General features: G+C 36.6%; 1 protein-coding gene across 1 annotated transcript in view; it reads right to left on the minus strand.

Moving 5' to 3' along the window:
* CSMD3 (CUB and Sushi multiple domains 3) overlaps window positions 1-27,315 on the minus strand; it is a 622,514-nt gene that overhangs the window by 350,027 nt on the left and 245,172 nt on the right. Inside the window, exons 12-13 of the mRNA XM_026841511.1 lie at window positions 5,511-5,614; window positions 282-394 (exon numbers count right to left, since the gene is read on the minus strand). Coding sequence (XP_026697312.1) covers window positions 282-394; window positions 5,511-5,614 — 217 coding nt within the window. The remainder of the gene's footprint in view (window positions 1-281; window positions 395-5,510; window positions 5,615-27,315) is intronic.

Genomic DNA, 27,315 nt, shown 5'->3' on the forward strand with positions numbered 1-27,315 from the left:
ATAATATTTTGCAACATGGAATAACAGAAAATAAATGTAAAACTATATGCCAAAAATCAACCGCTGTAAAAATGTACCAAATTAAAACTGTGCACTTTCATGTGATATAAGACCCTTAAAGATAACTTTTTATTTTTTTAAACTCAGCTTGCATTTTCTTGTTTTTAAAACTGACAGAACTGGAGACAGAATGCATCCTTTAGTATGAAAGAAAGCCATTTCATATTATCGGCTTCACTGTTGGTACACCATTAAATTCACTTCGAATAATGTATTGTTACCTTTGTAGTTAACCTTGAAACCGATTGAGCCCACACTTTCATCCGTTTGAAGGTGTAACCACATCTGATTGCTCATGCTCACAATTAAATCCGGTACAAAGCTCCCAGTTAACCTATAAATAGAAAAATAATCTGTAAAACCAGTAACTATTAAGTAACTATATTTTTTTCTTTTTGTAAGGAATCTAAATAACTATTAAGTATATATATATATATATATATATATATATATATATATATATATATATATATATATTTTTTTTTTAAATTTCATTATGTTCAGCTCAAACCAAAGTAGTTATCTACTGGCTGGTTAGTCAATACAGGTCCCAGGGTTCCAATAACTGCATATTTTATAGCAGTTTATAAACGCAAGCAACTACTGCTTGTATTGTACTGAAATATTTAATCTCATTTTCAGTTGCTGGTCCAGAAAAACATGCATTGCCCCTAACCCTGAACCTTATTGGATAGTCCTATGGGCATTACTCAGATACATGCAGGCATATCAAATGGCACTAGAAGCCCATAATGAGGCACTACATTTATTCTTGAAAAAAAGTATTTCTCTGATATAAAATTACCCACTTTGGAATACAGGCATTACACATTTAAGAGGAAGTTGTTATTCTTAAATAACAATACTATTATGAAGGTCTATGTGTTCCCTGCACTCTCTCACCTCCCCTCATCACCTCTACCACAACATAAGAATGTGCCTAACAGACTCAGCTGACCTTCATTCCTTCACTAACAAAAATACCAGATGTCACTAATATAAAACCTCCTAATATTACAGGATGATGATTAATTAGAACTAAACTTTTTTTTTTTTTCCCCAATTTTCATATTGTTTGCAAAAATTTGCAAGTCAATGAAATCTTAAATGTTCATTCTGTTTGCTGAATGAAATAGTGTGATAGTAAAAATGAAATGTTGTGAAAGCTACAGTTTTATGTTATAGTCTATCTACACTTTTTTTGCACAACTTTTCTCAAATTTAGTAAGAGTTTGTCAGCTAAAACAGAATGGTGGAAAGTACAAAAACATTTTCCATTCTTGTAAAATGGATCACAAGCACAAAACTGTATGAGTGAAAACTGTTCGTTTGGGTTTTTTTGTTTTTTTTTTTTGTTTTTTTTTTTTTTTGCCATTCTAACCATTCTTTAAAGCTAGCAGAAACTTCAGAGTATTTTAAATATATTTTGAAACTAATTTTAGTTCTCTACTCTGGTCCTTTTTAGCTTGTTTCTATATGAGTTACTCTGTTGTGCGAGAAATTCATGTCTATTTCCCACATCTGTGTTCACAGATGGAGCTACTACAAAGACTCTTGCCAGAATTGAACAAGTAAATGCCTGGCCCAAATAATGTACTAACTGCTCATTCCGGCACCAAGGGAAAGTGTCTTCAGTGAGACTGGTTTTTGCCAAATTAACAGATTAACAGGATGTTCCTCAGAAACAACAGTCATGTGATGGCTAACACAGTTTTGTAATTGTTGCTGGTGACTGTCGGTATATTTTGGGAACGTTAAGGTCATTGTGAATATTAATCTCTTTGTTGTGTCAGAGAGAATAATTCCTATTATAAATGGCCATCAAATTTTGTATATATTATATTTTATGCAGTCAGTTAACATTTTTTTAAATGCATAGTTTTCAGAAACAATATTTTTCAATTAAATGGGGAAAAAATACCATTTGAAAATGCATTTTTTAAAATAAGAATCAATCAGCAGAACACAAATCACTTGTTGCTCCTTAAGTGCTTAAGAATTCCTGTATGAGAAGACTTTGGGTCCACAGAGCAATAAGATCCAGAAACAACAGCATTATGTGAAGAAAGCTATTTAAGATAATGAAATTCTGCAGTTATGAATTATTTTTTCTTTCCTCCTGGGGTTTATGTGACTTCCTCTACACTCATTTTGTTACCTATATACCTCGCCTGGAAGTAGATTCTTACACTTTCCCTTTCAAAAGCTGAGCAGCGAACACTGTCAACAGTAGAAATGGAAAGATGTGATTATGATGCCTCCTTTTTTTATTAAACAGCTTAATAGTTACAACATACAGCTGGCTGTTTTCCACATTTTCCCCTGGACTCCAGAACTACCCCTCCTCCATACTAGTGACATACATTCACCCTGAGAAAGTACACTGAAGGCTAGGTTAGAGGATATTTAGAAGACTGCAGCATTCTCCATCTGCTGAAGACGATCTGGAGATTGGATACACATACAGGCAACAAAGCAAGCATAATAAAAGAGTAAGAATGAATTTCATGCCAAGTGCACTGAACTTTCCAAATGCATGTTACAGGAATCAGGGCCCAGATGTGTATTACATTAAGAGTCACCTGCAGCAACTGTCAGAGCAAGTTACTTGAAAGCAGACTTCCAAACATCCTGAAAAAGTGTGACTGATGTGTAAAAGAGGACCCACTGTTTCTTTTCCTTCTTCCCCTCTATCCCTTGGTTATAAAACAACACAGCTTCACCTTGCAAAGATCTTAGTTCTGTAGGAAAGCACTAAGAATGTCTTCATAATAGTAATATTGTTAAACATACGAAAACTGTATTCCATTCAAATTTAAGTTCACTTGGGTGCTAGGCTCACTAGGCTGGAGCAGTCTGTCATGTTGCTGAATGCATAGAATTATAGGCGCCCAGGGAAGCTTAACGGCAAGTACTGAAAGGGCTTTGGAGTTCACCTACTTCTGTGATTAGCACCAGCAGAGCAGGAATTAAGACTGCAATTGTCAATTTAGGAAGCATAATTCTAACTGCCACTTAAATTCAGTTTTTAGTTCTGAACCCTCTTATTTAGCAGTGCCCAGTAAAACTAGCGGATTAAACACTTGGATAGGTTTCCTGATTAACTCTGACAAATTGAAGATAAATATATTCACATTATTTACACATAAACCAGACATATTCAAACCAATGTTCTTCAGCAGTTTTCTGGAGGAAAAATAATTGTTTTAAACCTTAAAATAAATAAAAAAAAAAAATCATACAATAGCTGATTTATTTGCTATGCATCATATCTCAAAGTCTGCATGGCTTACAGGAGAAAATATTTGCAAGTATTTTACAGCACTCAATTACATTCCATCTTCCATGTAATTTTTTAATAGATTTTGATCCTAATAAATTTGATGCTGATACTTCTGATCACAGAATAATCAGAGACCATTCTACTGGTAAACAAAAATAATATGTGTGGCTGATTATATAATATTACTAAATGTCAGAACCCTATAAATTAATTAATGGATTTTTTTTTGCTTTTTCAGGTAGTAATTATTTAAAATTATTTACCTAGTTACAGAACAGACTCTCTTATAATTTGCTAACACTTGACAACTATCATTTATTCTTTTATTAAAGAAAATAATTCAGAATTCCTTTATATTCATGACAAATATAATCCTGTATTTTCATAATTTCTCCCCCCACATAAGTCTCATTGTCAGACGTGCTTTTATAAAATACTAACATCTTTAATTAAATGAAATCTGGACAGAGTGCTTTATTATATTACCCAAAATTTTAAATATGATTTTACTGTGCCTCAATGTGTTACTGCAATTCAAATACCAACAAAAAACAATTCTTCAGTTAAATGTTAACAAGACCCGGTAAACTTTCCAGATGAGAGGATATTCAATATAGTTTAGGAATTTTAATATATCTGAAATTTAATTCCAGCATTATCAGAAATGTGTTTTGAAGGACTGGTACTGTTTATAAAACAGAAATTACAGTACTTCCCCACTTCTCAAAACTATTATTAGTAACAATTAGTACATCTGCAACCCGCTGAAGAAACTCTGCATTATTCTAAAGTAATTGCACCTGAAATACCTGGCTAAACCCTGGTCTCCTCATTGATAGGAAGGGATAAACTGGTTACAAAACCAATTAAAAATAGATGGTCAGAGAGTATCTCCTCTGAAGGATAAATCTAAGGGGGTATTCATGATGAAAATCTGCAGATTCTGAAACAAATATATTTTCTACTCAAAGTTTTGCAATTAATAATATTAATGAGATTAAATTAGGAAAGAAAAAGTATAAACATTGGGTTTAGGGTACTCAAACCAAACAAATTCCTGATATCATTCTTATGGTGAATAATGGAAAGTTACAACATATAAAAGTAGTATTAATACATTTCCATTAAATATACTACAGGGAATATCATTCTAAGGAATCCTAACTTTGCTATTCTTTTGGTTTTTTATTAAATACATTTTGTACTAAAAAAAAATATCACATCACATTCAATTCTAATCTGTGTTTTAAATTTGTAACTCATTTGAACTAATGATAACATAAGGTACTTACTAAGGGGCCAGTTTCATCAAATCATGGAATACCAAGTTGTAACGATCTCAAGAAACATCTGGTCCAACCTTTCTTGGCAAAAACACAGTCTAGACAAGCACCCTGTCCAGATGAATCCAATGTTGGGGAATCCACCATTTCCCTGTGGAGATTATTCCAATAGCTGATTGTTCTTATTGTGAAAAATTTTCCTCTTATGTCCAATTGGAATCTCCCAAGGAGTAACTCGTACCCATTGATTATGATTTTATGATTCTCTCAATATATCCTGGCTCAGGCATTTTAGAAGAATGCTAATGGATGATAAAAACCTTATTTCATATTCAGTGCTGTCTGATTTGTAATCATATGTTGTTTAGGTAATATCCTACTCAGATTTTCTCCATAGTAATTTTCATCACTATACTAATTCATTTCTTGAGTTACCTGCAACAGTCAGTAAGCACTTAAAGGTCAAGATGCTATAGTATGTCTTTTGTCATACTAAGCTTGCTAGAAGACTGCAAAAGTTTATGTGAGTCATTCATTTATCTATTTTCAATTATTTTCTTATACACTTTTGAGAATACACTTATAAAGGAAGAAAAATAATCCCTAAAATTTTATGTGTCTACACGTGAGTGTACAATTTCTTTTAAAATTGCTGATTTTAGTTTATCTTTTCTTTTCTAATGTCTAGTCCATCTTTTTCTGACTTCAGAACAGTAAACATATAACAATGTATTTAAGCAATCATCTTCAGTAATTTTAGCAGCTCAGTAAAATTAGCGGGTTTTTTTTGAGATTTACATGTTTCAAATCACTATTTGCTCTCATCAGAAAACACATTAACGATATTCTGTAATGCATACAAATTGTAAATATAGAAGACTTACACCTGAAGCACAGTTTTAGGATCACCCACTTCTCCTCCATCACCAATAGTCAGTGTGTCATAGCCAATCTCCAGATCAAATTCTTCAAAATTTATCTGAATAACCTAGGACGTAAAATGTGTAAATATATTTTAGAAATTTAAAAAATGTACCTAAGAGATGAGTCTGTTAATAAGCTTTTCAGCAGTGTAAATAAATTTTCCAATTAATAATTGCATGTAATTTTAACATATTTTACAATAAATTATTGCTATTAACCCAACAGGTTTGGTTCACGAAATATCAAGTATAGTAACTTTAAGGTATCATCACTCTGCAGACCTCCTCAAAGCACCATCATTTCACTTATTTATGTAGTTGTTACATGTTTAATACAGTTCTGGATAACTGCATTACATTTTGATTAAGATATACTCAAAGGGCAACATAACTAATTGCACTTTGTGCAATACAACTATCTTCAAATAACAACTGAATAACTGTACTTCACTGAGTAATGCAGTGAAGGTGAAGAACATCATTTACTCCTCACATCTAAAATCTGTCTCAAGTAGGGTAAAGCTGGATCGAAGGTAAAAATAATTTTCTTATTTCATGAACCTGAGTAAAATGCAACTATCATAGGTATGGGCTTTTTTAATATCCTTTAATTTAAAATGCAGTATGCATATTTAATGCTGAAGGATAAAAAATTCAGCTCCATTTTAAGAATACAAAAAAATTTTCACTTTAGAGCAAAATTCAAACTTATTAGAAGAGTAAATAAAGAATATTGTTTACACCCATGTATTAATCATGCTAACTCTCTCTTTACAAAAATAATGGAAATTCCTAAAATTTTAATATAGATAACAATGACAGAATACTTATGCATAGGAATTTTTAATACTTGTATCTGCAGTATATTGTCTTTGATTATTGTTATAATTAGGAACTGAGAATGTTTGTGTTTAAAGATGTGGATTTGTTCCAAAGGGAGGAAAAATGCTTTTCTTTACAGGTGCAAATAGGAATGTAAATACACTGATGAACAGCTAGTTTGGCATATTAACATATACAAATGTGTGTGTGTGTGTATGTGCATGCACATGTATGTGTGTTATACACCAGGGAATACAGTCAAGTTCAGAGAGTTAAGAGGGCCCCGCTGGAGAAGACATGGAAAATTGTATAGGCAAGTAGCTGATTTTCTCTAATTGTCTTGAGTAAAGCAGACAAAACCACACATATCTACTTAATCTTCTTAATAAAAAAAAAAAAAAAAAAAAAACAAAACAAAAAAAAAAACAAACCAACAAACCAAAAAAACCAACCCTGAATAGTTTGTGTTGTTCTAGCCACAAAGTTATTTTCTGAAATAAAGAAAGTTTTATTATTTTTAATCAAAATAGATGTATATACAAAATAAGTTTATTATTTGGGTTTTGCGGCATTAATATTCAGAGAAACATCTTAAAATATTTTTGGCCCACTCTCTTTGTAACTGACCTAAAACACTGATAATGGGATAGGTATGACTTTTTGAAAAGTGTATTTATATAAAACCACACATGCATAGATTAGTCTACATCTGTCTTGTACCATTTTCTGTGAGTCAGAAAATTGTACATTTTCAGAAAATGGTACATACAGTCACATTTTTAAGACAAGAAGTAGCAATTAAGTCATTAATAACTTTCACAATTTAAAAATAAATTTTAAAATATCATATTATAGTAAGTGTCTAGAAAAATTTGGAATCTTATCTGATAATTTTATTTTTGAAGTTGTTATTACCATGATTTCTTCTTAAAAGTTTCTGGATCAACTGAAAATTAGAAAATGTTGCAACTTTGTACAAAAATGCCAGTAGTAAAGTAAAACCAGAAGCAGTAACAACCAAATAGAATTGTATTTTATGTACAGGAAAAATTCAGATATTATTGCTTGAACCAGTAAATACTTTTGTGTACAATGCATACCTCTGCCAGGAGAGGGTTAGAAACACCTACCAATAACTACTCCAGGCACATTATAGTACAAATGGAATATTTCGTAACTCCAGGTCATTAAAGGGTAAGTAAGCAAATGTATGTAACCTACTAATAAATCCCTTTCAACTTAGGTTTAACATACCAAACCTGAACTGATTTACAGTACAAACTTTGGATTTGGCAAAGTAAATGACATTTATTTGGGAAATCTGCTTGTCAACTGAGACTTGAAGACATCTAATTTTAAGGAAATTTGCAGAAATGGAGCAAAAATAACATACAGCAACAGTAGAACTGTCAACATCCAACATGCAAGAGGCAGTAAACTCATTTCCTACATATATAATGCACAAGCATTTATATGTTGTAAATGTGAAAAACAATTGTGTATATTTTCTGGAAATTCATCCTCTGCTGTTTATCTTTGACATATGAAGTACACAATGTACAATACAAAATGTACTTTAAGCCTTTGCAAATCTGCCTCAGTGGCAAGAAAATAAGCACTCTTAGTGATAAAATACACTTCCAGAGTCCTTGTTTTACAATACCAGATTTAGTTTGATCAGATTCAAAGACAGCTGGATTTGGCAATGTTCATTATATTGATTATTCCCTTTAGAATACTGAAAAACTGTTTTGACAATACCAACATTTAAAGTTAAGTGTGCTGGAACCTTTCAAAACAACTACTGAAATTTAGGTAAAATGAGTAATAACTTAAAACTTTGTAATAAACCTGACAAAAAAACCCTGCTTTTACCAGTCATCTAACATTTATTCTTTTTTGTTTGTTTGTTTTCCTGAAAAAGCTGTGAATGGCAGACCAAAGGTAGGTGGCATCCTTGAATCAGTTTAATGTTAGAGTAAAACCTCAAGGTAATTCTATATTTTAATTTGTTATTGTTTGTAAGAATAAAGCTTCAGTGAAAAGTCTGCTGGTTTAGTACTATATTGTACATATTTTTAAACCAGATTAGTATTACTAAATTGTGCTATTGATCTGGTTAGATGCACAGTAATCAGAAGCACAGGTGCAGGTATTCTTTCTGGATCTATAAATTCAAGTAATTTATTTTTTTCCAGTTTCACAGATCAAGATATAAGTATCATTAATATAATTAAGATATGATACATTGTTTTTAGTGATCGATACAAACAGTGATCATGTTTAAAATGTATTTATATACTTATTGTATTTATGCCCCACACCACAATCTCATTTAAAACTGAAAATAAAAGTAAAATGCAGAAGCACCACGAAATATTTTCAAACGGTCAGGTATCCTTTCAGGGAACAATATTATGAACAAAAATATTTCACCAATTATTTGCCTGAACCACAAGATTCTGGATAAGAGGTTGATACTATCTAAAGCGGGTTCTAGAAGGCAGGTACAAGAGGGAAATTTCAAAGATGCAGTATTTCAGCCAAGAGAGTTTACCACCATAGTCATGCCCTATTATTTCACACATTATAATTCAACCAATGATATCAAATATGCATCTGTATAGCTTCAGAACTGAGAGGAATATCTTTACTTAAAATTAAGCAACATAATAATTACTATTCTGTTTTTTTTCAGAAAGACCTTTGCAATCGTCCCTGAAATTTTGTACACTTATAGTAGCCTTCGTGATGTATTCAACAGGTAGCAGACTACTATAATTATTCTGATACAGACTAACCATATTTTAAATTTTGTTTTAGAGCATATTATTAAACATGTCCCTAGACACTAGTCAGAAGAAAGGAATCTTTTCTTTCCTCTTCCTCCATATGAACACATATATATATATAAACAGCAAATATATTTAAAATAAAATATACTGATCTGTGCGCTCCTTATTCACTAAAATAAACATGAAAATAGGTAAAAGGAAGGCAATAGTCTTTCCACATCCTGGTCTGCTTTTGCTGTTTATAAACTCAGAGGCAATAAACAACTTATAACTGCTGAATTAAATTAGATTTATAAACCCAGCAACAAATAAAACAAACAAACAAACAAAAAAGATGACAATACTAATAATTTTTATCCAAGCTATACAGAAAATAAAAAATGTCCTATTTGAAAAATAGCTCTAAAATTATGATGGTCTTCAGTAATTTTGCAAAGACTTTTTTGAAGGTAGAAATGAGAGCAGAGATCTAATTTCTAACAAGTTTCAACAGACGTTACCTCCTTTCTGTGCCCTGAAACATATCCTTTGGAACCCACTCCTTGGTAAAACTGAGTCTGTTATCCAGCTCAGAAGTAACACAAGAGAAGACTTTATTGAATAGTTAATGGCTAACTTGAGAACTTCCTACAACTCTTCAGAGGGAGAATATGCTTAGGAGGATGTGTTCCAGACAGCAATCTTTCCAGACAATTGTTTGATATGACTGTGTGTCTAGTTCATAATAGAACTGGCTCCCCAAAGATTTTTCAAGGAAAGTAGTGTTCCAGGTGAAGCACTCAACTTTTAAAACTTTCAGAACATACAAAGCAGAATGATGTGTAACAGAAGCAAGTATATGTTCTTCTGAAGGGGAAGTGTAAAAATTTAAAGTTGTATGTATTTCCATATGTGCATCTGTTATTCTAAAGCTTCCAATGCAAATGTACCTCTAAAAATATTTTCAGATGTATAGTAATGTTTTCACTCCATAAAATTTGACATTTTACCAGCAAAATAACGATGAAGTAGTTTCTAAAGTTGTTATGAATCTTTTATCTTCAGAAGAGTCTTACAAATTAAATTAAATTATAGTTTAAATGAACTATATCTTAGATAATATTAATGGTAAGAAACAAATCGTGCGAAGAACACATTATTACATACTATTTTGCTGTACACTGCATATAATCCAACTATTTAAAATTCCAAGGAACCACTGTATAGCATAACAATAGGGTTTTTTGGCTCCTTGTTAGTCTCTTATTATATGAGCAAAACACAATCCGAAATGAAACAGCCTAAATATTAAGTACTTCTGTCCTTTCTAATTTAATTTAATCTTTGATTATCAGAGATGAGAAAAGGGGGAGAGGAGGAAGAAAAGGAGAAAGAAAATCTGGAGATTACAGAATATTATAGAAATATAGGAAAAAAAAAAAGTGACAAATTCTAGGAGATAAATACTCACTAGCTGAACTGGAAAGTTTCTTCCATATTGTTGAGTCTGTTTGTTGGAAATAGGATTCATCATACTTAACTGCAGACATCTACAGTGCAAACATCTATATTTGACAGAGGCTTCTTTGTAACCAAAGAAAAAACATGTCTAAAGTGTAATTTGTTTCATCAAAAGGTGATAACACATACTAAATCAACCACAGCTTAGAACTACCTATTTCTCTTCCTTGATTATGAAGTGAGACTAGGCATTTATACATGGATGTCTACACTGTGGACATCTAAAACGGAATTCACTCACATAAATATATTTAAGTAGTACCATCTGAGATGCTGTAAAGCAGCCAAAAGATCCACACAAATCTGGCAGATACAGAATCTTCAGGAGGACTGTGCTCTTTTGGGAAGGCAGCTGAAGACCAGATGGGGTTATCCTGGAGTATTGCATGTCAGTGATTGTCAGTAATCTCAATCCTACAGATATCAGATTAACTCTGTTTTGCAGAGTCATTGGTAAACACACCATATAATTTCCTTCATGCAGTTCTTTTAAAATGGTTTTAGCTTTGTTCTGTTTTTTTGGGTTTTTTTTTTGGTTTTTTTGGTTTTTTTTGTTTTTTTTGGTGTTTTTTTTTGTGTGTGTTTTTTTTGTTGTTGTTGTTGGTTTTGTTTTTTGGGTTTTTTTAAGTCAGATACTAATGCTAAATGTTACTTAATTTTCCATAGAGGCTAATCCTGCAATCAGTTATTTATGAAGGTCATTTAGAATTATTTACTTTGGGGCCACAATAATTGAAAACAAATGTAAAGCCCTTCCCTATCCTGAGAACAAATACTATTGAAAAGTCTTGAAATGGAGAGATTGCATATGAAAATAACAGCATGGAGAGATTATATATTTATTTATCATGTTGTAGTTTTCTGTTTTCATAGAAGTATGACCTGTATTGTTTTGGATTGCATTCACAACAACAGTCTGTGAGAATGATTATTCAGAGGAATACAGTCTCAACGTTTTAACAATTTATGCATCCCCAATAAAAAGTATTCTTAAAAAAGAAAAAAAAAAGTTATCTTGTAAATAAGGTCTTCACAAAGAAACAGAGATAAATAATAATTGTACAATTTAATTCAACAATCAATATAGCATCCAAAAAAGGAAATAAAGGTGTGCAAATAAATAATTACGCAAACACGTATGCTTTTACTTCTGCCAGTGTGTTAATCATGCTCCCAACAATACAATTTATTATATAACTTATTTTGTGAAACAGATTATTTTGTTGTAGGTTTGGGGCTTTTTTTACCTCAAAGCAATTATTTCAGATTAGATTTTGCCATATCTTCTCATATCAAATATTTTAAACTCTGTTAATGCTGTCTCATTATATCTCTAAAAATTACTTGTGCTTTTATACTTAAAATTAAGTTATTTTCATTCATTTTTATTGTCACTAGAAAGGAAGACAAAATTTTTGATCTAGACACTGAAGGAAATGACTGGCTATTATCAACTATCTTTAACATGATGTAGGAATGGCATTTGTACCTAAAAGACAAAAAGAAGGGAAAAGTTGGGTTTAGAAATTCTGGCTACCTTTCTAGTCCCAAAATATCTATTACTGATGTGCAAAGAAATCTATTTCTACAAAAACTGTCTAGCAAAAAAACATGATACGAATGATTCAAACATACTAGCAACAGCAAAAAATCCACCTCACTGAAACATATCCACAAGATATCTACTTACATCAGTTTTTATTGTTAACTCTAGGGAAAAAAAAACAACAAACAAAACACACTTATAAACTGCTAATAATTTTATGTCCACCCTTTGCTTATGAATCAAAAGGAATTCTCTGGTTGTCGCCTGTGCTGATAGAAGTGAAACTAGGTAAGGAAAGGAAATGCATCCTGTTTATATCTCCATGTCTGTGTAAGACCTCAGGATGGTTAGTTGCTTGTGTGCTGAGGCTGTCTGACTACTTCCTAGTAAGTAAATGTGTATTTATATCTTATGGTATAAGCTAATGAAACGCTGCTGTCTGATTGATAGGCTTTACCTCCATAATTTTCCATAGAATCACAGGTCCCTCCATCAAAATAATTGTGTTATTATACATTCAATTATAGCAGAATAGTTTCAGTAGGAAAATATATTGAATCATCATTTATTATAAGACTGAGGCATAGTTTTATTTAATTATTTATACTGAGGTATAATTTTTTTTAACATTAATACTACCATGGAGCAGCTAATCTTGGAAACCATTTCCAGAAACATTAAGGACAAGAATATCATCAGGAGTAATCAGCACGGCTTTACCGAGGGGAAGTCACGCTTGATCAAGTTTGATAAACTTCTATGATGAAACTACTAGCCTGGTAGATGAGGGGAGAGCAGTGGATATTGTCTCCCTGGACTTCATGTAGGCCTTTGTGGCAGGTGCACTGACCCAATGAAAACATGTCTTCTTGGCTGCTGAAGCGTAGCAACTCCTGACTGCCTTTGTTCTCAGGGCTTCATGGTACTTGGGGCCTTTGGCCAAGGGGAGCCTCTATTGACCACAGATCAGATTCAGCCTGGGTATAAGTGGAGTCCCCTGGGGAGATATTTTGAGTTTTTCCCCTGGAGCAGCATGCTGAAGTTGAGGACTCTCCCTTTGGGTTAGGACACTGCCCAAGGAAACTCCTTGAGGTAACTTGGGTCAGGATGCAGCCCTGAGAAGGTCCTCGAGGTTGAGAGCCCTCACACTTGTTAGGTGAGTGAGAGTATTTTGGGTTGTTGTTAAAACCTAGAAAGTGGTGCTTTGTTCTGCATTTTGGGTTGTTGTTAAACCCTAAGAAGTTGTTCTGTTCTCCTCTCACAGATGTTCAAACCTGTAATTGAATAGTTATGGAGGGCTAGTTGATTGTGTTGACAAATTTTTAATTTTTGGTGGCTGGTTGTTTATTTGAGAGCCTCCATAACAGCCTTTGACATTGTCTTCTGTAAGGTATTTATAGACAAGCTGTTGATATATGGGCTGAGTGAACAGACAGTGAGATTGACTGAAAACTGGATGAAATTCTGGGTCCAAAGGGTGGTGATCAGCAGCACAATCCAGTAACTGGTGGTGGTGTGTCCTAGGGGAAAATACTGGGACAAAACCTGTTTAACATCTTCATTGTTGATCTGGGTGATGGGGCAAAGAGTACCTTCACCAAGTTTGCCACAACACCAAATGGGGAGCAGTGGCTAATATGCCAGAGGGTCATGCTGCCATCCAGAGGAACCTCAACAGACTGGAGAAATGGACCAACAGGAACCTCATTGAAGTTCAACAAGAGGAAGTGCAAAATCCAGCCCCTGTGGAGGAACAGCTCCATACACCAGTATATGCTGGGGGCCGCCCAGCTGGAAAGAAGCTTTGCAGACGTGTACCTGGGGGTCCTGGTAGACACCAGGTTGAGCATGAGCCAGCAATGTGCCCTTGCTGCAAAGAAGATGAATAGCATCCTCAGCTGCACTAGAAAAAGTATTGCCATCAGTTTCCAGGGAGGTGATACTTGCCTTCTACTCAACCGTGGTGAGACACATCTGGATACGGTGTTCAGTACAAGAGAGTTGGACATACTGGAGAGAGTCCAGCAAAGGGCTGCAGAAATGATTAAGGGACTCAAGCGCTTCTCCTATGAGGAAAGGCTGAAAGAGCTGAGGGTATTCAGCCTTAAGAAGAGAATGCTCACAGAAGGTCTTATCAATGTATAGAAATACCTGAAGGGAGGGTGCAAAGAGGAGAGAGACAACTTGTTTTCACTGATGGGACAGGAACAGAGGCAATGGGCACAAACTGAGACACAGGAGGGTCCTCCTGAACATCAGGAAACCGGGTTTTTTTTTTTTGTTTTGTTTTTTTTTTTTTTTTTGTTTTTTGGGTTTTTTTGTTTGGTTTTTTTTTTTTTCTGTGAGGGTAACCAAGCACTGGCACAGATTGCCCAGAGTTGTTGTAGAGTCTTCCTCCTTGGAGATATTAAAAACCCATCTGGACATGGTCCTGGGCAGCTGTCTCTAGATGCCCCTGCTTAAGCAGGCCAGGAGTTCCCTTCCAACCTTAATCATTCTGTAATTTGGTGAAAATTGAATCAAATAAAAATTGGAAATCTGTTAAAAAAAATGATCAGTTACTATCTTCACAGCTAGCGCTTTTCTACAGATAAGCTATTTGGAGAGAATTTGATCTTGTCTAGTTTGGACATTCCTCTTAGAATAAGTAATTAATCAGTACATTAGGATTTGTACCTCTACAGAACCTAATATCTCTTCATTAACTGTAAAGAGACTTTAAAATAGAAAGTCTACCAACTACAGCAGTTAACATTCTGTTGACTAAAGTTAGATGGCACTGATCTAAATAAAGTTGCTTTCTTCCATAAAATTGTCCCTCCATGTCTTCTTTACTGCAGTTGTGAAAAATACTGGGATGACTGTATTGAGAATATCATGCTTTCCTATTACACTAGCTGAACACAATTCCTTGCCTGGAAAGTATTTGATATAATAGCATGAGGGAAGAATGAAAGGAACGGTAGATTTTAGAGAAAGGTGAGAGAAGATGAAATTGATTACAATATATGCGCTATAGAAACATATGCCTATGTGGTTAAAAATAAATTTATATCCATATTATGAAGTTGCACATAGCTAACTTAAGATCACATTTGTTTTCTTATGCTGCCGAAAGTCAGAATGGCAACAAGGCCAACTGTAAACAAAAAGGAGAAAATGGTTTTGAAATATCTCTAAACAATAATATTCAGCAAAATGTTGTAGATAAAAATGCTAATCAATTGAAGCTTACCAAAGCTAATAAAGTAGATTTGATGTCTTGGGTTTTTTAAAAGACATTCATGAATATGGAGTTAAGCATAAAATCTTTAAAAAGTATATACAAAGTATATACTTTATAAATATAAGTACAAATCATAGAATCATACTACCATAGAGTCATAGAGTGGTTTGGGTCAGAAGGGACATTTAAAGATTGTGTCGTCCAACCCTCCCTGCCACAAGGAGGGACACCTTTCAAGAGATCAGGTTTTCAAAGCCTTGACCTACCTGACCTTGAACACCTCCAGTGATGAGGCATCCACAACTTGTCTGGGCAAACTGTCCTCAACATCTTCATTGTAAAAAATCTCTTCCCTATGTCCAATCTAAATCTACCCTCTTTCAGTTTTTAAAACTGTTAACCTTTGCCCTCTCACTACAGGTGCTAGTAAAAGCTCTTTTTCCATCTTTCTTAAAATCACCCTTTATACGATGAAAAGTCACAGTAAGGCCTTCCTGAAGCTTTCTCTTCTCCAGGCAGAACAACCCCAACTCTCTCAGCCTTCATTAATAGGAGAGGTGTTCCAGCCCTTTGATAATTTTTGTGGTCTTCCCCTGAACCCACTCTAACAGGTACACTGAGATCCATGGCCTTCCTCAGAAAAGCATGTAAATGACTGATAAAGTTTAAGACTAGTTCCAAAACTCAATATAAATGGATTTCCCAACTGTGAAGTTGTGATCCATAAAATCATAGATAAAAACCACCTAACCTCTAAGGCATTTAAACTCACACCATAGGTCTGGTTTTGACCCGTATATTCACCAGATATACCAAGGCTATGAGGCAATATATGAGAACATTTGGAATTCTTTTTCTCAGTAACATCACTAGCAAAGCACAGTAACTTACCATTCAGCTGATGAGACAAATGTTAATATTCCAGACTCCCAACTCCGATTCCTCCTGTCTAATCTAGTCTTTGAATAAGTTTCATGTCTTAGAAGAGCATCCTCCAATGTTATTTTGAAAAAGTTATGGATGAATGTCACTCCCCAAAAAAGCATAAGCTTGAAGAGCAATAAAAGCTACAAATATTCTAGTCTTTTTATTTCTTCTAGTAGAGGAATCTTTACTTTCTTTTAATAGGATGATTTTTTCCAAGATTTGTTATATTTGGAATTAATATTCACATTTATTTTTAGTGCTATTTGAGCACTTAATGCTATGTCTCTTTGATAACATAGATCTTAAGGTTGAAAGGTTTTACAGTAATTTCATTAATCTTCTGATGTTATGAAGGAGGTGAAGTGTATTTCATTAATAACATAACTCGAGTAAATAATAAATAAAAAGATCTGAGACTAAAAGCTCGTAAAGCAGAATTAGTAGCAAAAGCATATCACAATAAGGCTCAAAAATAAGAATATTACAGAATCGTCTAAGCTGGAAAAGACCTTGAAGATCATCCAGTCCAACCACTGACCTAAAACTGACAGTTCCCAACTACACCAGATCCCTCAGCGCTATGTCAACCCGACTCTTAAACACCTCCAGGGATGGGGACTCCACCACCTCCCTGGGCAGCCCGTTCCAATGCCGAACAACCCATTCTGGAAAGAAATGCTTCATAATATCTTGGTTAAAGAGACTCATCCCCAGCTCTCTGCAACCTCCTTTCAGGCAGCTGTAGAGGGCGATGAGGTCTCCCCTCAGCCTCCTCTTCTCCAGACTAAACACCCCCAGTTCCCTCAGCCGCTCCCCGTACGACCTGTGCTCCAGACCCTGCACCAGCTCCGTTGCCCTTCTCTGGACACGCTCGAGTCATTCAATGTCCTTTTTGCAGTGAGGGGCCCAAAACTGAACACAGGAATCGAGGGGCGGCCTCACCAGTGCCGAGTACAGGGGTCAGATCCCTTCCCTGTCCCTGCTGGCCACGCTAGTGCTGACACAAGCCAGGATGCCATTGGCCTTCTTGGCCACCTGGGCACACTGCTGGCTCCTGTGCAGCCGGCTGTCAATCAACCCCCCCAGGTCCCTCTCTGACTGGCAGCTCTCCAGCCACTCCTCCCCAAGCCTGTAGTGCTGCTGGGGGTTGTTGTGGCCCAAGGGCAGCCCCCGGCATTTGCCCTCAGTGAAACTCCTCCAGTTGGGCTCAGCCCATGGCTCCAGCCTGTCCAGGTCTCTCTGCAGAGCCTCCCCACCCTCGAGCAGATCAACACTCCCACCCAACTGGGTGTCATCTGCAAACTGACTGAGGGTGCACTCGATCCCCTCGTCTAGATCATCAATAAAGTTGTTAAACAGGAGTGGCCCCAAGACCGAGCACTGAGGGACACCACTCGTGACCAGCTGCCAAACGGATTTAACTCTGTTCACCACAACTCTTTGAGCCCGGCCATCCAGACAGTTTTTTTCCCCCGCAAAGCGTGTGCCCATGCAGGTTGCGAACATTCACTTTCACCAGGAGAATGCTGTGGGAAATGGTGTCAAAGGCCTTACTAAAGTCAAGGTAGACAACATCCACAGCCTTTCCCTCATCAAATAAGCACGTCACCCTGTCGTAGAAGGAGATCAGGTTTGTCAGGCAGGACCTGCCTTTCATAAACCCATGCTGACTGGGCCTGATCCCCTGGTTGCCCATTATATGACTTAACGGCACTTGAGATGACCTGCTCCATGACCTTCCCTGGCACCAAGGGCAGACTGAGAGGTCTATAGTTTCCTGGATCCTCCTTTCTGCCTTTCTTGTAGATGGGTCTCACATTTGCCACCCTCCAGTCCAATGGGACCTCCCCAGTTAGCCATGATTTCAGGTAAATCATGGGCAGTGGCTTGGCGAGCACATCTGCCAACTCCCTCAGCACCCTTGGGTGTAACCCATCCGGTCCCACAGACTTGTGTGCATCCAAGTGGTGCAGCAGGTCTCTGACCACCTCCTCTTCAACTGTGCTGACCTCAGTCTGCTTCCCCTCCCCATCTCCCAGCTCCTGAGGCTGGGTGTCCAGGGAACAGCCAGTTCCTCTGCTAAAGACTGAGGTAAAGTAGGTGCTGAGCACCTCAGCCTTTTCCTTAGTTACCATGTTTCCCTCTGCATCCAGTAAAGGAGGGAGATTTTCCCTAATCGTCCTTTTGCTGCTAATGAATTTATAGAAACATTTTTTTATCATTATTAACTACTATAGCCAAGTTGAGCTCTAGCTGTGCTTTGGCTCTACTAATGTTCTCCCTGCATAACTTCACTACATCTTTATAGTCTTCATGAGAGACCTGGCCCCTCTTCCAAAGTCATAGATTCTCCTTTTGTTCTTGAGATCCAGCCAAAGGTCCCTGTTTAGCCAGGCTGGGCTCCTTCCCCGCCTGCTTGTTTTTCAGCACACGGGAGCAGCCTGCTCCTGTGCCTTTAAGACTTCTCTCCTGAAGTATGTCCAGCCTTCCTGGACTCCCATATCCTTCAAGGCAGCCTCCCAAGGGATTTTGTTAATCAGTCTTTTGAACAGGTCAGAGTTTGCACTATGGAAGTCTAAGGTGGCAGTTTTACTAACCCCTCTCTTTGTTTCTCCAAGGATGGAAAACTCAGTCACCTCATGATCACTGCACCCTAGATGCCCTCTAACCTTTACCTCCCCCACAAGCTCTTCCCTGTTCACAAGCAGCAGGTCCAGGAGGGCCCCTTCCTTGGTCGGCTCACTCACCAGCTGTGTGAGGAAGTTATCCTCCACACATGCCAGGAACCTCCTGGATTGTTCCTTCTCTGCTGTGATCCCAGTAGATACGCAGAAGGTTCAAGTCCCCCACAAGAACAAAAGAAAGTGACTGTTAAATTTCTCCCAACTGTTTACAGAAAGCTTCATCCACCCCACTGCTTTGGCTGGGGGGCCTATAGCACACTCCCACAGCAAGATCTGCTTTATTGGCCCTTAACCTAACCCAGACACTCTCAACTCCGTTATCACTGTACTTGATTTCTGAGCTCTCATAGCATTCTCTAACATACAGGGCCACTCCACCACCTCCCCTTCCTGTCTATCCCTCCTGAAGAGCTTGTAGCCATCAACTGCAGCACTCCAGTCGTGTGAGGCATCCCACCATGATTCTGTTATAGCTACTAAGTCATAGTTCTCCTGCTGCATTATGGCTTCAAGCTCCCCATTTGTTGCTCATACTGTGTGCACTTTAGCTAATGAATCCAACACCTTTGTGTGAGTGTGGGTCCCATTCCCTACGAGACCCTTCTCAGGTGCTTCCACAGTTCCTAAAAATCTTTCCCTTCTCTCAAATCAAGTGGCAGAGGGAGAGCCCTCACCAGTCCACCATCCCTCAAGCTTTGGCATGCTTCCCTTAAGCTTCTTCCTAACATGACCAGTTACCTCTCCATCCCCCTTCATATCTAGTTTAAAGCCCTATCAATAAGCCCTGCTAACTCCTGCCCCAAAATCCTTTTCTCTCTCTGGGACAGCTGCATCCCACCTGTCTCATCTGTCACCAGCAGACCAGGTGCCTTATAAGCCTCACCATGGTCAAAGAACCCAAAATTCTGACAGTGGCACCAGTCTCTGAGTCACATGTTAATCAGATGTGTTTTCCACCCTCTATCAGTGATTTTCCCTTCCACTTGAGGGATTGACAAAAACATGACCTGAGCTCCTGAGCCTTCAATTAGCCACCCAAGTGCTCTGAAGTCCTTTTTGAGTGACCTGAGACTTCTCTCTACCACCTCATTGTTACCTGCCTGGTTAACAAATAAGGGGTAGTAGTCAGAGGGCGGTATGGGTCTGGTTGACATATTGGCCCCTCCGTACCCCTCAGAACCCACTATAATTACCCTCCTTTTCTTCTTACTTGAAGTTCTAACTCTTGCGGCTGAGGGACAAGCTGTGGATGACTCACCAGATAGGTCCCCATTTCCATCTTCATTTGGTTGTCCGTCTAGTTCCAACACCTCATACCTGTTGTACAATGACAACTGGGAAGGTGAGGAGGACAGAGGAGGGTTTGGCTTGCCTTTCCGAGGAAGGACCTAACTCCATTCCCCCCTGTCCCCCACATGCCCTCCTTCTGCCTGGTGAAAGGAGGGGAAGAAGTCATGTGTTTCTTGTAGAGCTTCTACTTGCTGCATTTGTCTCAGAGTGTGGCTCCACTAGTCAATCTCATTTTCACACTCTTTGATCCTTCTCAACCTTTCTCCCTCCTCCCTCCGTTCAACCACCTGCCCGAGCAGGTCATTTACTTGATCACAGCGCACACAAACAGTGTCTCTGACTCCCTCCAATTCAGGTGCCAGGCTCAGGTACTCTCAGCAAGCAGAGACCTTGAGAGCTGCCTGTTCGTGCAGGACCTCTGTCTGAGTTCCCACATTCCTCATCACTTAGCCTCTGGGCCATGTTGTGACCATGGTCTTTTCTCTGGCCAGGAGGGAACCAGTCCCTGATGCTGTTTCCCACATGCTGTGCTCTCACTTACCTGAAGAGCTGTTCCCTCCCTCCATTCTCTCTGGCACTGATCAATTGTTTGCAGGGATCAAATGTACCTTGTCCAGTAGAAGAGACTCAGCCCTGCCCTACAAGCTGCCTCTGTTCACTCACAGTTAATTACTATCTGATCAGCCTGAGCTCAGTGACTAGTCGCTGCCCTCCCACAGGGTTCTTATCCCCAAATCAACGATGGGTGTCAAAAGAAAACAAAAGTTATCTTAAAGCATTGTATTTAAATTAAGTACATAAAGTTCCATGAATTCCATTTTCTATTGTTCAAAAGCTATTTTTTTAGTAAAACCCATCAGTCCATTTTACTACTTTCCAAGGAGATGTTAGAGAAACTCTGAAATGTTTTGTGAACTTCTAAAGATTTATTTATTTTTTTTACTTCCACAGACAATGATGCTCCAGATAGCCTAAAAATTATGACTTGCCAAGCCCATTATAAACAAATATTAACAGGTTAATCAGGAAAAAACCCCAACCCATTTATAAAGTAACAATGAAAAAAACCATGGTAATTTTTCCCTCATAGAACTAAGCTCACTGTCAGAGTTGAACAAATAAATCATTGTTCTTAAATAACAAGATGACTGCAATCATAGTAATGGCCTGAAGACTTCCACTAAACTTGCTTCTGTTCTTCCATTCAATCGTTAGCCAAAAACATCATTGCATGCAACAGTCTGCCCTTTTTCATCCCACTGAGGGTAATCAGTCTGATCACTAGCTGAAGTCAGCCTAACCTGATGAGCAGCTACACATACTGAAGGGAACAGAAACACAGCAGTGATATCAGTGACTTCAGTCTCAGTGGATGTTCCCACAAGCATCCCCTTCAGTTTGCATTGTGAATGTGTATTGCGTTTACGTGGCAAGTTTTGGTAGCAGGGAGGGACTGCAGGGGTGGCTTCTGTGGGAACTGATCAGGAGCTGCCCCATGTCAGACAGAGCCAGTTCCAGCTGGCTGCAAGACAGACCTGCCACAGGCCAAAGATGAGCAAATCAGCAATGTTGGTAGTGCCTCTGTGATAACACATTTAAGAAAGAGTAAAAAATGCTGTGCAAGAGCAGTTTAGGGATTGAGTCAGTATATGTGAAAGAACTCTGCAGACACCAAGGTCAGCAAGGAAGGAGGAAGAGGAAGCGCTCCAGGCATCAGAGCAGAGATTCACCCGAAGCCTGCAGAGACCACCACGGTGAGGCAGGTTGTTCCCCTGCAGCCCATGGAGGTCCATGCTGGAGCAGATCTCCACCCGTGCTGCAGCAGATGGATGTGCCCTGAAGGAAACTGTGACCCTATGAAGAGTCCACAATGGAGTAGGCTCCTGACAGGACCTGTGAGCCTGTGGGACCCCACACTGGAGCAGTCTGCTCTTGAAGGACTGCACCCCATTAGAAGGGCTGATGCTGGAGGAGTTCATGAATAACTGCAGCCTGTGGGAGAGATCCAATGCTGGCGCAGGAGAACAACTTGAGAAGGAAGGAGTGGCAAAGACTGAGTTATAGACTGACCACAACCCCGATTCCCTGTCCTCCCTGTGCTTCTTGGGGGGAGAAGGTAGAGAAGTTGGGAGCAAAGTTGAGCATGGAAAGGAGGGAGGAGTGAAGGGAAGGTGTTATTTTAGATTTGTTCTTATTTCTCATTACCCTACATTTGACTGGCAAGAAATTAAATTTATTTCCCTAAGTCGAGTCTGTTATGCAAGTGGCAGTAACTAGTGAGTGATTTTCCCGTCCTTACTTTGACCCATGAAATTTTTCATCAAGTTTTCTCCCCCTGTCCTGTTGAGGAGGGGGAGTGACAGAGCAGCCTGGTAGGAACCTGGCAGCCGGCCAAGGTTAACCCACCACAGAATGGTACCATGAATTTTTAAAGGGGTCAGTTAATAGAAAACAAACAAATGAACTACCAGCAGCTCCATTTCCCAGTCAAATTTCAGAAAAAGGTACAGAGCAGAACAATTTACTATAAAGATCACTCACAAGAGTAACCAAGTGAACTCAACTGTGGAGGCAAGTGACAAGTCTGTGCCAAAAATTCAAGAAAAAGGACTGAAACATATCAGTGGCTCACAGTGCAATCACTGGAAAATTCCTAGTAAATTATCTGTGTCATATGCACATGACAAAGTTCTAGCTTGGGTTTGCATATTCATCAAATACAAATAAGAAAATGTTTGAAATCAATGTGTATGGGAGACATTACTTAGACCAATTTTAGGAACTTATAGAAAGTCAGACATAACTAAAACTCAGATTTGGCCTTTAAATCTATCTAAATTTTTCATGAAAACTAGAGTCAATACCTGAAATTCTGCTTATTGCTAGAATCTAAACTTGCTGATGCCTGAAACAGAAGTAATTACTACTTTTGCAGTTACTACAATAGGCACAATCTCTCAAACATGTGCTATGGCTAGAACATTATTTTCAGAGTGTAAAACATCACTCCTGTAGTGACAGAAATGTCAAGACAATATTTAGTGAGAGAGAATCTACATTAATTAAGAAAATGGATCTGTTCTCCTTTCATAATGAAAGTAGAGTTATGGTAAAATTGCAGGATGGGAGGACAAGTAATTTATCCTTCTGCAACGCATTACTTTTATTTTTTTCTCCACATGTCTTTTAGTATACTATTTTTCTCCAGCACTTAACCCAAAGCACATGCACATATGTCCTGACTCCAAATTCTCTCATAAAGTAATTGTTTCTATTCCCTCACTGCCGAACCTGCTAACTTTCTGTCTTAGAAACAGCTAGATTCCCTTCTATGTTCTTACTATACTGAGACAATCTCCCCTTCCTCCACATTTCTAAGATTTTTTTTTTTTAAGCTTCAGTATGTATGTCACTCCGATTTTTTTAAACTGGATCAAACCATTCATCAAGAATACAGAAGAACAGTGTAGCTAACATTAAAAACAAACTGAATCTGTTCTGAACAGAACTGAAATGTTTTTATACTTTCTAGTTTCACATAGAATTAGATTCACATAGAAGTATCCCCTATTGATAAGTACAGTACTATTATTTTTAATCTGCATGGATGAAAAACAGGATTATGGTTAAATATATATTTAAGAGTGATGTTAATATGAGTATATTTTCTAATAATTTCACTGACTAACACCAACAGTATATCTTCATACTCAAACTTGGCTTTTCCTAAGTTGAGACATTTGCTTGTAAAAAGAACTGTAGGTAGTTTTTTCTAACAAAAGCCTGACCAAAAAAAGATTTAATGAAATGAGTACTTGAATTCATGCTATAGCACCCAGCCTGTTTGAGATTTATACTGTTGATGTGAATAAATACGGATGGCAACTGGATTTAGTCTTGACAGCAAGCTTAGGAAATGTTCCACTGACAGTTTTGACATGGTTAACAAAATAACACAGCTGTGGTAAATTAAATGTAAACACTGTTTTTGTGAATTTGTTTTACTTATTTTTGTCTTGGCCTATAAAGCACAAAACTTCAGAAATAAAAAGGAGGAAAATAGCTATATCATGACATAATGGAGGAGGAAGAGAAGAATGTAATGTAAGAATATTTTTTAAAAATAGAGTGATTAAATGAGAACTACATTTAATATCAATTCAGTTACAGTTGCAAGTTATTTTCTCAGTAAACTTCAGATTTGCAGAAAATATCGTGTGAGGAATTTCACAGATACTTTGGATTATTTTAACAGTTTCTCAGAGAGTAAAAAGGACTACAGTAGTTGGAAGCACATATCATGAATTTTCAGTAGGCTCTGAAATTACAACAAAATTCAGATTATAAATTCCCTAATACTTATGACATCTACAAAAATCCTAGAAAAATTAATAATTAAAACCCCCCAATCTTAACCCAAACCCAAAACCCAACTATCTCCCAACTCTTCGGCATAAATCATTATTGATTTCAAAATTATTTCAAAATGTGATAGAAAGAATGTAAACGCTAGCAAACTTTTGAAACCTATATTCTAAATACATTCTAAATAATTTGTTTTTGCAGGTAGTAAGAATACACTTGAATGTAAAATTTAGATTATGATGGTGACAAACAAAAAATAACATATAATCATGTAAAATTTCTTTTAAAAAAATTCTTACTATGAAAAAAAAATTAAATGAGCCAGGACCTAGTTTTCTGATCCATCTAAATTTAACAATTCAACTACCTTAATAGTTTTGGAAAACAGCTTGATCATCTTTTTAAAGGAATCTTTTCTGCTTATTAATGCAGTGGTGAACAATGTGTGGTGTGAATATGGCTGAGATCTGTCAGAAAGGCTGTCATTCTAGCCCTGAAGTTTTCCACGGTGTTTCTATCACTGTAGATAAAAAAAATCATCAAGTATAATTCATAAGACTTGAACACTGGTTAACTTTAGCCCTATTTCAGATTTCACTGATATTTTAGCCTGTTGTTGAATTTAAACTGATCATTTTGTAGCCCATTTTTCTGAAGGGAAAAAATCAAGAGTCACAATTACAATTTTCTTATCTCATGTGCTATTTAAGCAAACAAACTAGGTTTTAATGTAGCCCAGTAAACAGCAGTTTTGTCATTACTCGTAAATACCCACAAGATTTGTACTGACCTGACAATGAGCATCTCAGCATTATTTGGCTTTCTCTTGGCCTAAACTGGTTGTAGCACGCTTAAGCTATAACAGTTATCTAGCAATATATATAAAAACTAACAAGCCAAGGCACTCACTGTCTAAAAAACAACAGCCCTTCATGTTAAGTGAAGCTGAGGAAATTGTGCAACTTTCAGATTTTACTTAGCAACAAATAAAAATAAATCAAGTAAAGATAAAAAAAATATGCCTTGGTACAGTGCTGGAAACAGTCTTTTTATTTCTTATTTCATTAGCAATGAGACCAATTTATTTTGTTAAGCTAAATCAGAGGGATGCAGCAAACTACTGTTATTGCATACAGTAAAGAAAAAAAAAATTTTTTTAGGTATTAGCTAGGAATTAAACAATTAAATTCACCATTCTTATCCCAGCAAAATATCTAGAGCATTTGAACCACCATAATTTAACAACATTATAATGAGGTATTGCCATATGATTTCACTCCACTTGTCAGACAGGTAATTTGCAGATTTGTTATTTGTTGTTTTCTCCTATGATATTAATAGCAGACAACAGCTTTCTTTCCCCTATTGTCTGGAATTTTATCATGTGTATTATTCTGTGTTTTAAAATTAACAACAAAAGTTTTCCGAGAAAGGTCATGAAACAGGTGCTGAATTTGTATCACTACAATGGAAGCAATAAGACACACAAAATGATGTGTTGTCGTTCAGACCAAAAAATACAGAAAATCTTGCAATGTTTATAACAATATGAAAATGCTTTTCATAATGATAATTGTTTAAATTCAAAAAATAGGATTAAAGTTTTAGAACATCAGATTGTGATGCTTGCCAGATTTAGCAAAAAATGCTAAATCAATCAACTCAGTGTTTATTGTGATGACACATAGGTATTCAGTGCAGGGAAATTTAAAGACACTTTATTTTAAAAAGTGCATAAAGTTGTCATGGTTTGTGTTGAAGCAGCTTTCACAGGAAATGCTTTTCTCTATCTAGTTGAGGTTAACTGAATCAGTGCAGAAAAAACTTTTTTCTCTTGCTTATATATATATATATATATATATATATAAAAATCTCTGTTCTGTTTAAACCCATCAGCTGCTTCTACCTATGGTTTTCCTACATAAATCTCTAAATAAAATAAGTTTTCTGCACTGAGCTCTTTTCCACCTCAGAGCTTGCAAACTGCTGTCTCTAAGAAAGGCTCTGTAAGAATGTCTATAGATAAACCAACTCTGTTACTGGTCCCATCAAGAATAGGTCATTATAGGACCTGAGAAAAAGACTGGTCTGGAGCAAGGTGCAAGTAACTGTAAAATTCAGAATGCGACCTGCTTTCTATGCATACAGTTCATATCTGAAATTGAATAAACCAAATGTGAATACCATAAAGTTTTATACACAATATTTCTAGATGTTTATCGGTAAGAAATATTGTTCAAGCATCTGATCTGAAACAGAAACAATGAAAGGAAATCAAGTTTTAAATTTTTAGGAGCAAAGCAGTAGAAAAAATTAACAACTTCTGAAGAAGGGAAGGGAATTAAGCCATGAAAATAAAATAATTTAATATATTCAAAATTACAAGATCCCATTACATAATATCAGAATGAAATACCAGCAATTCATAGCATGGTCCAAAAATTAATTGCTGAGCTTGTGCCACGAGATAATGAAGTATCACTTTCATTACTAGATGTGCGAGATGTAATAGACTTCAATCTGAGAAATCCTTATTCTTATTTCTGTGCGGTTATTCACAAGAATGTTTCCTATGGACCCAAGGGATTAATAATATGAGAATCACAGTTCA

Source organism: Athene cunicularia (assembly GCF_003259725.1).
Source record: "Athene cunicularia isolate RWA chromosome 2 unlocalized genomic scaffold, athCun1 chr2_part1, whole genome shotgun sequence".
Taxonomy (NCBI): Eukaryota; Metazoa; Chordata; class Aves; order Strigiformes; family Strigidae; genus Athene; species Athene cunicularia.